General features: G+C 37.8%; 1 protein-coding gene across 2 annotated transcripts in view; it reads left to right on the top strand.

Moving 5' to 3' along the window:
• The first annotated feature begins 4,211 nt into the window (after positions 1-4,211).
• Positions 4,212-13,634, top strand: part of LOC139137724 (solute carrier family 35 member E2A-like) — a 34,920-nt gene continuing 25,497 nt past the window's right edge. The window contains exons 1-3 of one of the 2 annotated variants that reach the window (XM_070705972.1): positions 4,212-4,690; positions 6,230-7,153; positions 8,539-8,674. In XM_070705972.1, the coding sequence (XP_070562073.1) occupies positions 6,370-7,153; positions 8,539-8,674 (920 nt within the window). In that variant the 5' untranslated portion in view covers positions 4,212-4,690; positions 6,230-6,369. The remainder of the gene's footprint in view (positions 4,691-6,229; positions 7,154-8,538; positions 8,675-13,634) is intronic. The other variant, XM_070705973.1, reaches the window with a different exon arrangement.

The raw sequence follows: 13,634 nt of genomic DNA, 5'->3' as shown, positions 1-13,634 counted from the left end.
GTGTGTGTGTGTGTGTGTGTGTGTGTGTGTGTGTGTGTGTGTGTGTGTGTGTGTGATAAACACTCCTTCAAGTCAGCCTGGATTAAGAGTGGTTTCTCAAACGTTTGGTATTACTACAAAAAATGTAAACATAAACCTACCAGGCTCCATAGACAAACCATAGAAATAAATACAGCTTTGGAGAAAGAGGATTAAAGATATAAGCATGCAAATTTGGCACAGTGACGTTAAAATAACAATTTCTGAAAAAAATATCTATGTATACTACTGACAGACAGTCTCACCAAATTCCGGTGTGGAAACCATAAGTTCCCTATTTCAGATCGTCACCAAAATGACAACACGCAATGTATGTTCTTTTTTATCTAACACTGGCGAAATAGCTGACATAATACTCTGTACGCTCAACTCTAAAAGATGAGAGAGAAAACGCTATCTGAAGAGTTATTACAATAAAAGCTAACCATAGAGCAGGCGGTGGCCTGACCATAGAGTTTGAAAAGGTCTCTATGTTCAAGTTCGTCAGTACTATTTTTTTCCGTCATAACTTTGACAAATATTTTGCCTTTTAAAATGTTTTATAATTATGTTTTCTTTTCATTTTGGCAATTTTAATGAAATCTCCTACCTCTAAAGGAGTTGTAGTGCTAATAAAATTATATCATTATTATCATCATTAATGTACTCCTCGGATTTTGTTAAAGGAAGGTGACTCGATCCCAAGAATCAAGTTCTAGTCTATAAGAGGATTAATTGTGGAGGTGACATTGCCTTTTGTTTTGCATTGAAGTTGTTATTTAGGATTAATATCTTTACGCAAATTTACATGTAGGCTAGCCTAGTCCCTCGCCGGAGTATTTTTTACCTTCGGATATTTTTGGCCTCACCCATACTCCGGCGAAGGCCAACAATCCCTGAAGGCAAAAACACTCCGGCGAGGGACTAGGCTACCTTTAGGCCTATAAGTTCACCAATGATGAAAGCCGTACATGCAAGAAGTAATATTTTTTCAAAATAAATTTAAACGCCTCTCAGATTGCACCATTGCACTCATCAACTTCTCAAAATATTTTATGTGAGAGGGAATACACTTCCTCTCATTCTCTCTCCCTTGGGGTGTTAACGTTCTAACAGTTTTACTCAGTAAAAAAACACGGGGTGTTCTAACAGTTTTACTCAGTAAAAAACAAACAAACTGAAGACTCATATCAGATTGCACTAAACTGCACCATTACATTGCATTGCACACATCATTTCTCAAATGATTTTCCACGTAAGAGATGGGACACCCCGTCTGACACTTTGCTCCTTAGCCTCTTGCGTTCCCCTGTAAGCATACCCTCAAATTCTGCTCTGTCAGATATCCTAGTGAAACTCTTTTATGATACCCATCCAAATTATAATAATACCATATACTGGTTGTGGTATAAGCTTTTTGTTGTGACTTTGAATTTCATTTTGTTGGTTTCATCTTTTTCAACCGTTATGAGATAACCGATGATAATCTAGCAGGGTACACCTGGATTTTCAACCGTCATGAGATAACCGATGATAATCTAGCAGGGTACACCGGGATTTTCAACCGTCATGAGATAACCGATGATAATCTAGCAGGGTACACCGGGATTCGAAAGATCCTTACATTGCTATATTTTTGTAAATTTTACAAATACATGTATTCATATTTTAACTTTTTTAAGTGGGGAGGGGGGCGGGGCAGTCAAAATCTCTGTGTTAGAGAGAGGGTACTCAAATTCATTATGGTAGGCAGGGGTGTCACGGGGGTGTCACCTAGGCTATGCGACATTTCAGAGTTTCCGATGAAATTTACCCACCCTCGGTTGCAAATAATGACTGCTCCCTTAACAAGTTTGGCCTGTAAGTGCATTAATATCACTATTGCTCCCGAAAAACATATTAGCGCCGCCGTTACACCTGCCGGCGCATCCCATGGAGAATACAAGAGAATTGGGTGTCCCAAATTTTGCTGATTTCCGGCGCATTGCGAGAACATATCTTTGTAAGCTGGAAAACTCTTTTACTCGTCTGTTGTTCCTCGTCTGTTTAATAAGGAATCATTTTTCCTCCTTGGCGGAACTTGTAACCCTTCACTCCCCAATAAAACAAACAAACAGACAATACACACAAATAGACTGTCCGAAAACAATTGACATAAGTTATCGGACCATTTCATAGCATCGTGAAAATACCTGCTAGAATATTGAGGGAATAGCCGCTGTATCAACAGCTGCACAGGTGCCTGTGGGTTGGGTAGTCTGCAAGGTCGATCGATTCTCTACTCGATCTATCGATCTCGTAGTCGATCTGCCCGCAATTGCAATCTAATATATACTGTAGGTTGCAGTGGCGGGCAGATCCAGTACGGGATCGATAAAGCGAGCAGAAGTGCACACGCATTTGTTTTATTTTTTTCATTTTTACTCCACTTGAAGGGATATGGGCAGATTTCCATTAAAGATCAATCTTTATATGTCTGTCATTAAATAATGGTGTAGGTTAAATAGTTTGCCAGGAGATCATATTCTGAAACAGGCGCTTCAAGAAAACATTGATATAAATTCTCCTTGGGCAAATTTTATTCTTTGTAATTTTGGGAGTTACAATCATATTAATGTTTTCAACTCCTTGAGAGTGACATCACATACCCAGTTAAACAAGAAATTAAAAAGGAAAAATATCAAGCGAGTATTTGAATACTTGGAGAGAGAATATGTCAAATGATACAAGAAAAAATGGAGGTGGTAATAAATTGCGTACATATAGAACTTTCAAGACTGGATTTTATTTTGAAAAATACCTAAACGATTTGTCAAATTTTACTCTTCGCAGGGCATTATCGAAATTTAGATTAAGTGATCATAGTTTAAATATTGAATTCGGTAGGAAAAGTAAGCCAAAATTACCTTTGAAAGATAGACTTTGTCTCAGATGTGATAGCAACGAAATAGATGATGTGTTTCATTTATTATTTTCATGTTAAAACTTATCACTGAACGAGTTTTATTGTTACAAGAAGTGGAATAGATTACTCCACTTTTTCCAGTGTCACACAACAGGAAACGGCCCTTTAAGGGTTACGGAGTATAATTTTCTAGATCTTGCTATATTCTTGAAAAACACTGATTTGTGCTAACCCTCCAGTAGCCTTCCCACTGTTAAACAGTTTGCTTATTGTACAACTTTGATACTTTGTTGTCCTCTTGAAAGTGTTGAGTTTTGTACTTTGTCTAATTTTGGAATGTACCACACCACACTCTCTGCTAGTGTGAGTTTAGTATAATAAAGATTGATTGATAGTATTATTTTTTCAGCTTATAGGCTATTTATTTATTTATCTATTTATTTATAGGCTATTTATTTATTTATCTATTAGCCGTGTTCACAATAATGACATTGGCTAAGAAAGAAAGAGAAGGGGAAGAACATGTATAACACTAAAAAGTTTTCAGATTCACTTCATTCAAATTAGCTCAGAAGTGATTAAACTTTCTGTCTGAAAATCTGGAACAATTCATTCATGTATTTTGCAACAACATGAACAATGCAACTGTCAGTACATGACAAAAGTACTTAAAAAGAGAATCATTGTCAAAGCATTTTAACTGGTTCTGAATGTTAAAAATTATTTCAAAGTAAATTGTTCGTACAGTTCGTGCCGGTTTACTTGGACATAATAAAATACAATGGATTTCATCACCAACACCAGAATGACAAATTCAAAGGGTACAAAGTCTAAGATGTCTAGGAAGGTTTTTAAAACGACCAATTTCTACTGCAAAAGTATGGTCAGAAATTCTTGCCTTTGTCAAAGCAATTCTGTGAAATGGAGACTTAACAAGTGATAGATAATTTTCACATTTAATCATGTTTTTTTTTTTTTTAATACTACAGTAGGGTCCTATAGGCCTACATTTAATTTGTTATTTTTTGACAAGGCTATGTTTGAACATTTCGTTTTCATATTATTTGTAAATTTCATTTTAAAATGGAATGAACTATCAAGTACTGACAGGCTCTCATATATCGAAGCCTTTGTTTTATGTATTCCATGATGCTGATGATGCATACACACTACAGCCGCATGCCGCTCAGCTCCACGCGTGGCACAGCTCAAGATTTCGTATGGAGAGAAGCACAGAAATCTAAACAAACAAACGAACGGACAGAAAGCGGACCACCTAGCTCGGCTGAAAATTAGTTCGTACGGACCGGCATGACAGCTGTGCTTTCATTAAATCCCCCTCTACGCGCTCGTTAGCCTAACAATTACAACCAGTAACTCTCTCTGAACACACTGTGTTACTTTCTGAAGCGGAAATCTGCAAAATACGACCCTTTTCCTAGACTTGGATTTGCTGTGAGTTTGGATATTTACAGATGACCTTAAATCAGCAAAAAGTTAAGGAGTTTTTACACGTTGATGCAGATACAGGTGAACCTTCGTTAAGCAGCTAGGTACACTGACACTTTCATTGTCATGCTCGGACTCAAGCATCAAGACTAAGACGTACCGGCAAAGTGCTGTTTATGCATGAAAGGCTGTCTTTCCACGCACTTATTACTTGGTCATTAGTACTTTGAAGGAAACGATGTAATCATGTCTCGAAATAGCCGGCGACTTTGGTTTTTCACCGTCAGAAGAATCACTCAATCAGCGTTATCATAAAGGGTGAGTGCCTGTCTATTTATATTCCCCACACACGTCAACATAAGTCTGGTAGTTTTCCCTCATTTACTCCGAGCTCCGCGATGTAACACACAATATGCAGCTACAAAAGGGTTTGGTGTCAAGGTTCACACCTATTGTCTATGATTCAGAATATTTAGTCACACAGCGACACATCCATCCAGTAGTGGCAGTACACCTGAGAAGTGGCCAGCTCCATATCGATAGGTGTTTTATATAGTTCACTGACAGATGGGTACTTTATTGGGGAAGCGGAGATACGTGGCATGGGCAATATCTCTTCAGTACAGGCATGCAATGCTGATAGTGAACACAACCACTGATGGGCAACGTGGCTATGTGGTAGTCCATAAAACTCTACGATGAAAATACTTGTACTGGGTATGATAACATACTAGCAACCATAGAATGAATCATACAAGAAGTGAGAGAGCGTTCCAAGTGACTGATTATTCATTTATTTATTTAGCTGTGCAAACATATGTGACATTGGCATAAAATGAAATACAAAACAAAATAATTAAAAGATAGAAAAACTTCAAGAAAGATTTCAAAATTATATTTTATAAACATTCATCAGCTCATTTAAGAACTTTGCAGTAAAATGCATAAAAGAATTATTGGAACAAGACATTATGTATTTGAAGAAGGACATCTTGTCAACATGTTTTAGCAGAGTCTGAATATCAAAAATACAATTACAGTATGTACGCACGTACGTGCAGGTGCACTTTGACAAATCATAATACAATGAAATTCATCTCCAACATCACTTTTGCATAAAGACCAAAGTCTATATTCTTGTAACGACTGACTTCAACTAGGAAAATATGATTTGAAATTCTTGTTTTTGTTAATGCTATTCTATCAAAAGGATTTTGTACAAGAGACAGATACTTCTCATATTTGAAAACAGTTTTAATCTTACAATAAATATTTAGTTTCACATTACTTTCTATGGCTTTTTTCCAGAGATCAACAAACTTTGCTTTCAAGGAATTTTTTACTTTCCTGATAACTGTGGACAATTTACAATTCTTCACTTTCATTAAGTGTGAACAATTACAGAGACAAAGACAGATTTAACAAAGTCTAAAAATGTAGATAAACCTTTCGCATGTAATTTGTTTTTAAGTTCAAACGCTAAAGTATTTTATGATATGCATTGTATACCTGTGTATCAATAGACTGATCAAATGCACAGTTAACACAAAAGATAATATAATGCCTATTGCTTTTAATTAATATGGTTATATATAATGTGATATATTATTTCATTTCTAGATGAATAAGCTCAATTTAATTAAAATTAGAATGGAGCAACTATCACTTTCAATAAAACTAGAAAAAACATATCAGGCACTAAACGGACTCTGAGCTTGTATAAATTGTAGTTGCCTTGTGACATTCCAATAATGCCAAGCATTGTGATAATTTGTCTTGCCATCACAGTGCTAATATCATATATATATTTTGTATTTTATTGATGCATGTTTAATTGAACGATGTATTTATTTTTAGGTGAGAAGATGGATTTGAAATTTAATCTAGTTGCAAACTTCTCTGCTGTTTTTTAAGGACAAGACTAATTTTCAAATTGGACCAGACAAAACTTTGAACTTAACGAACTGAGGAGGAGAGTACTCTGAAAAGTTGTCACCATGGAGACAACCTCTGCTGTTCAGGATGGGAAAGAGAAGATGGAGGGAAAAGAGATATGCTATGAGAGTATACGCACACAAGATGACAGGATTATAAAGAGCGATGGAAGTGATTTCAAGTTGATCAATCGGAAGAGTAATTCACCAGCAATATCACCACCTCCATCGCCATCAAAGAGGTTTAGTCATGGAAATGAGTTTCCTGTGATTCCCATCCAGGAAAACCAAGGTTTTAGTGCTCATCAAAAGATAGACTTGAGTCAAGCAGTTCTTGATTTGGAATTTCAAAAGAGTCAAGTTGCTCACTTTGACATGGACAAGATAAAACAGGAAGCAATGAAATCAGGGAGACGTAGAACTTTCTCAGATTCTGAGAAAGACAAACCAAGACAGGCAGTGAAGCTAAATGCACAAAGTGTTACAAATTTGGAACATAAAAAGTCAAGAGACCGTAATTTTTCTGGGAATAGATCAGGAGAATCACAAAATCAACACAACTCTACAGACCCAGTACTGAATAGACCAACTAAACTTAATGGAAGTGAAAACTCAGCAGGGACAAGCGTAGAGCAATATCAGAAATATTCGGATTCAGATTCGGATTCAGATTCAGACTACCAACTCCAGCAGTTGAGTGGGGACACAGAAGATACTGATAGTAGAGATGGATTGTTAAATGTCATCGCCATTGTCTATTTACTGCTGTGGTACTTCTTCAGCTTTTGTACCCTATTCCTCAACAAATACATTCTATCTGTGCTTGGAGGTGATCCCAGCACACTTGGTGAGTATCATGTCTAAAAACGTTTACGCATTTTAAGCATTTTGTCTTTGAGAGGTGTCCAGAAAAGTGGAACAGTATGCAAGTGTATTCCTGTAACTGATGAGAAAACATTTTAATTGGAACTTACTGGCAAAAAGTAGTAAAATACCTATTCAATTTGTACATTGTCTTCATACCTAGGTTTAGGATTCTGTCTTGTACTTATGACCATTAGCAACTCTTGACACTATTTTTGTCACTTGGCAGCAGTTACATATGTGTGTTGAGCTCTCCTGTTACTTGGTTTGTATGAGCTACGGTAAATCTATCAAACTTCAACAATACATGAGATATTAACTACTTACCGGTTGCCTGATCTGATTTTTATCCAATATTGGATTTCTTTGCCAAGGTTGCAGATAAGAGAAACGGGCAATAACTAATCATTCAAGCAAATCTGATCCAAAGTCTACCATTTCATATGTATAGATGAATGTGTGTTTCAAAAACAAATAGACAATTTCAGATTGGTGCATTCCAGTAAGCAACACTTGCCAAACCAATCTCCCTACCTACCGGTATTTTTAGTGGGTGGAGTTAAGTACTGTAACAGTGTTTTTTGCCCTAAAGGTACTGAACAACCCTACAAGGGTCATTTGATTGCTATTTCTGAGAAAAATTCAGGCTGATGTGCAGCGTCTAAGAAGGTGTTATCCAATTGGGTGGCTGAATCTTGCAGTTATAATTAAATTATACAAGTAGACTCCCCAAGTTGCTGTCATAGTGAAAATCGACCTATCAGATAGAACCTTCTGAGCACGCTGCACATCAGGAGAAAAATTTCGCAATGTAATGACACTATAGAGAATCAAAGAACAAAATGGCTTCAATTGAGAATGTGAAATTAATATGCAGCAAAATGCTTGATGTGTTCAGGATATCCTGGATACCATAGATAGAATACCATTAGATACCATAGACAGGTTACCATAGATACCATAGACAGAATACCATTAGATACCCATAGATAGGTTACCATAGATACCATAGACAGGTTACCCTAGACACTATAGACAGGATACCATACATGTACATAATAGACTGTACACTACTATGGTAGATATCATAGACAGGTTACCATAGATACCACAGACAGGATACCATAGATACTGTAGATGGGATACCATCAACAGGATAACATACATAGTAATAGCAGACAACAATATTTGTTACTGATATAATAAGAAAACACATAGAAAAGATTCTAACCAATAGCAACCTAGGATAGAAATTATATCGGCCAATAACAGGCATGGATAGATTGTATCATAACTAAGTTTTTTGTTACAGCTTTTTGTCGTCAGATCTCATTCCAATTTTGTTCACTGACATTTTATTTTCCACAGGTACTGTTCAGATGTTTGTAACAATGTGTTGCGGTTTTTGTAAAATGTACATTCCGTGCTGTCTCTATCAGCATTCCAGACGTGAGGAAAGTCCTCCACACTTTCTTCTTACAATGGTATTCCTTGGAATTATGAGGTAGGTGAATTTTCCCAAATGAAGGATTATTATTTGTGGCACACAGCATGACTTTGATTTCACCAACAAACTTCAACATTTAACATGTTTATATGCAATTCTCTTTAGCCTTAAAGAATAATAATTAACCAAAGATAGGTTGAATTAACCTGTTCATCCCCAAATTCTCTGTTAATACTATAGGTCCAATTCACCATTGATGATAAGATGGGTGTAGACCAATCTGATTAAAATCAGATGTACAGATAGTGATCTTTCCAAGTTTGGGTATTCTTTCCTCACTACATCTGAACCTCTGCCAGAGGAGTTTGCATCAAAAACCTGCACTTTGCTGAAGCCCAGTCAGGTTGTATTTGATAAACAACGGCCCTAGGGGGAATGAAAACCACATTGCCGTAATTAATTGTACAGATTCTACACTGCTTGTTTACATGACATTTACTTGCACTGGACATACTCAAATAGTTTGTTAGTTCATTGATACCATAGACAGTCTGCATTGATACCATAGACAGTCTGTGTTAAGACCATAGACAGTCTGTGTCAAAACCATAGACAGTCTGTGTTGAGACCGTAGACAGCCTACATTGATACCATAGACAATCTACATTGAGACATAGACAGTCTACATTGAGAACATAGACTGTCTATGTTGAGATCATAGACAGTCTATGTTGAGACCATGTGAACGTAATATAGATAGAAGTGACTTAGCAGCAACTTCACGGTCTCATGAAAATACGAAAATGCTCAGTTGGCTCGTAAACCTCTTTTCCAATTGGTCAACTGTTGCCGTTGATGTGCGTTATTTGAATGTGATCTCCTATGGCAGTGGGTCAGATACACTGAGGCAACTATCAGCTAAAGCAGACAGCAAAGCACAAGCAAAGTTTGAAAAGTCACCATCTGTACATCTCTCTTTAATCAGTTGGGGTGTGGACTAAACCATGGTGGGTAAAGGGTGAAGTTCAGTGTCAAACAAATATTCAAATGTAACCATAGTTCACATTCATTATCCTAAAAGGTCCATTTGATTCCATAAGTAAGACTGTTCAGAGCCATTTGATAGTCCAACTATTACATGTAAAGTGTCATATCATGGTAATAACATTTCTATAATTGCTTGTTTTGAACTATTATTTTCAGAATTGTCATTTGCAGAAATAACACCCAATAAAATTATCTGCGATAAAAAAGAGAATTTAAACTGAATGTGCAAGTTGAAGAATAAAAGGAAATTCAATGCGTAAAGTTCAAGGGTTTTTTTGCATTGTTCTTCACTTTGCCAGTTTTAAAATTTACTTCACTATCACAACGTGACAAGATATATTGACAATTTTTAAAAAGTTTAGCTCATTTTTATCAGGAATGCCGGTCTGTTTTGCCAGTAACAATGAACCAGTGTCATTGTTGTATATTTTGGTGTATTTTTCTGTTGATATCTACCTATCTTTCCCTGGAAATATGTGTAACTGCCTGGAAAAGCTGATAAGAAAGGATAATTTGACATGGCTTCCATGGAAATTACATGTACCGGTATGCTTGAATGGCCATAAAAGTATGAATGGTTTCTACCGCACCCATATACAGACATTTTCACTGCAAAATTTGTGTCATATGATTTCAGCAAAATTTGCACCACAGTGGTTTCAGTCCACTTTTTAGCTCCGCTGTCAGCGACGCGGAGCTTATCAAATAGGTTGATTTTCCGTTGTCGTCCGTCGTTGTCGTCCGTCGTCGTCCGTCAACAATTGCCTTCTCCTCTGAAACCGCAAGTCCAATTGCTTTGAAATTTTATATGCAGTTCACTTGGGGTGACCTCACTTAAGTTTATTCAAATTTTGGTGATATTTGCATATTTGTATTTTTGGGGGCATTTTCTCCCATTTTTGGTCAAAAAATCTTCTCTGAAACCACAAGTCCGATTGATTTATCAACAACGCGGTAATTGTTGGTACACTGAAGCCCCAATATATTTAGGGAAACCGCTGGAGATGTTGATATATACTCAAGTAATTAGCAATCAGTGTTGTTGAGACATGAAGGCGGCTGTGTCGGTCTCGGCAATAAAACTGATATAGAGTTACCGCCATCCAGAAACCGGAATATTCAATTTTTATGATGGGGATTGTGGGGAAATGTGAGCAGTGAATAAATAAAATGACTGTATTTCATCACATTTCTGTTCCTTAGTTCTTGTCTTCATTTAATACTTCTCTTTAATGCATATTTTAATGTAAATACGGTGTACAGCTAATATTATAAGACAACTTGGATGCAAAATCTTTAGTCCATTGCGATACCCCCCTTTTTGAAAGTGGTATCAACAATCAGAAAACGCGCGTAATCAACGTGCTCCCGCGCTGAACTTGAACATCCTTCAATTCACAAAGCATGAAGATTCCATGCATGTGTAAGCCATGTTTCAATTTCAAGTGAAATACTGTGGTGGCAAAATTCGTCATATATATGGCGATAAATGGGAACATACTGTGAACTCGTTCATTTTATCAAGCGAAACATTGCAAGCTTGGAAACTTTTGATTTCCAAATTCAGTATAAAAACGAGGAAGGGGATAGCATTACGCTGTCAAACAGTGAACTTGATATCAACGACCTGTATCGATGTTCCGAGACAGTGCCCAATGCCGAATACAAGCGCATCAAGTTAGAGGTCGTTGATGATTATTCTCCAATGGTTGCAAAAAACGCACCGAAACGAAAGAGTGCCTTCCATCGCCAGTCAAAAGTCGAGACAACGACCCGTACCCGGAGCAGAACCAGAACATCGATGTATGTAATGTACCGCCCCGGCGACAGCTCACTTACAGTGCTGTTACGGACAAGTTCAAAACCGAAAAAAACTGGAAGGAGACCAAAGCTGAAAGCTTAAATAAGAAACTTTGTCTTTTAAAAGATGAAAAGTTAGCGCTTGAGCATCAGCGCAGTGAATTGGAGAGACCGGTAAGAGAGGCATCGCCAGTGGGGTCAAATACACGGAGTACATGCGCAATCTGCCACCGCCGCGGTCACCGCGCCACTGGTAACAAAAACAGTGAAGGTTGCTTGTTGGGCGAAGCTTGCAAGGGGTTCGTCTACTGCGGGAGAAAAGACAAACATACTCAAGATCACTTTGCCCAAGTAAAGAAATTAAAGGAGAAAGAATCAAAGAAAGCAAAACAGATAACACAGACGGAAACAGAGTTGAAAGTGTTAGAAGATTTTCAGAGCAAATCGATCTCGGCATTCACAACGGAAATAACACCGCGTTTGATGCGAGCTTTCCCGGAAAAATACCAGGCCCGAACAACAAAGGGGAAAGTTGAACTTCAACATGACATAGGCATTCTCCGGGTAGCATATGACAACAACATCAGCAAACTACCTCAGAACGACGACTCGCATGTCGATCGCAGAGAGTTTTCCAAACAACTGCAGGAAGTCGGGAAAAGTGTTTATTCTTCAGTGAAACAAGTTCCGTCAAGTAGCAAGTGTTCCGCTGACTACCTCCAAGAGCTTTTGAAATGTAAGTATTTTAGAAATTGACGTTGAAGTTCTTTGTGCGTTATGGTATGCATACATGTCCAGTTCGTGATGTTTCCGTCAAAATGCATCAAACTCACAACTAAACGAATCCCTTCAAACTAAATGTTTACACTTTGTTTGCCTTTAGCATCTCCTGTTCGCTCGAGTGGTCAATGTACTAGTTCACCAGAATCTAGAAAAACACGAGGACGGCGTTGCGACACAGAACAGAGCGAAAAGAAACGTCGAAAGAATAAAAGGGAAAGAAGTTCGTCGGATAGTTCTGGTTCGGAATACACCAATATTGAAGCAGAGGCTTACGATAAATACATGCGTAGACAAAGGCGTGACATATTCAGAGAAACGTGGGCCCACCTTTACGGTCGCGGACTTCCCCTTATGACAACGCCAACTGGAATGATTATTACAGCTCTTCGCCCGCATATCTGCCGCACAACCTTCACCCTGTAGGGCCGGTGGTACAGTTCACTGATAATTTTGGTGATCGCACCCGTCCAGCACCATTTGCGCCACAACAGCTTCGTCAACTTGAACAAGGACAACCCAGATACTTCCCAGCTGTATCGCCCAACTATGGTGACGCCAACTCCCGCTACATGCAATATGCACAACCTACATGTACCGTTGCTGCTACGGAGTCAAGTACAGCACCAAGTACACCGAGATTCTATGGTAACAACGCCGATACCGTAGTCCCGGTTCCAGAAGTACCAACAGCGTTCTGGCGGAGAATAACAACCAGATACCTGTGTCGCAGTCGATGGAAATCATCGAAGACAACGTGGGAAAACTCCTTGAAGCTGCTAAGCGGTTGTCGGAGAACTGAACAAAGTTGTGTGACATAGTCCTAAGTTCATTCGTGAAATAATAACAGCCTACAAAATGCCTAGATTCAGACTTGTTTTGTTCGTAGTTTTCCATAGTCTACATAGCACAAGCTTTCGACTCATGCAGGCGAACCGCCAAACCGTCACTGAATTTTGAGGATCGACGCCCTGTTTGCATGATACCAGTAAGACGTTTGTTTGAATTGTGTTAGCTTCCCACGAAAATTCACTTTCTTGCTGTTGTTTTTTGTTTATTCCTTTTTGTGATATTTGAGTTTTCCTGCCGACTGGAAGGTTTAAGCGTTCCTAGTAGAGCCTGTAGAATACGAAATTTCATTTTGAAAATGCTTTTAAATGAAAATTGTCAAGATGATTGTAGGACCTTGATAGCGAATAACGAATTACAATGCAGTTTATATACCCAATAGGTTTATTTGTTATGTTGTTGATTTGTAGGTTATTTGGTTTTGATTTCGCAGGGTTGAAGTAATATATACTGACAACTTGAAAGATTGAAGCTTAGTTTGTCGTACCAACATTCAAGGGTTGGCGAAATCAAAACCTAGTTTTTTTTTTCGGTCATACCA

This window comes from Ptychodera flava, chromosome 7, assembly GCF_041260155.1.
Source record: "Ptychodera flava strain L36383 chromosome 7, AS_Pfla_20210202, whole genome shotgun sequence".
NCBI lineage: Eukaryota > Metazoa > Hemichordata > Enteropneusta > Ptychoderidae > Ptychodera > Ptychodera flava.
The sequence above is the reverse complement of the archived record's forward strand: the minus strand, read 5'-3'. Positions and strand labels throughout refer to the sequence as shown.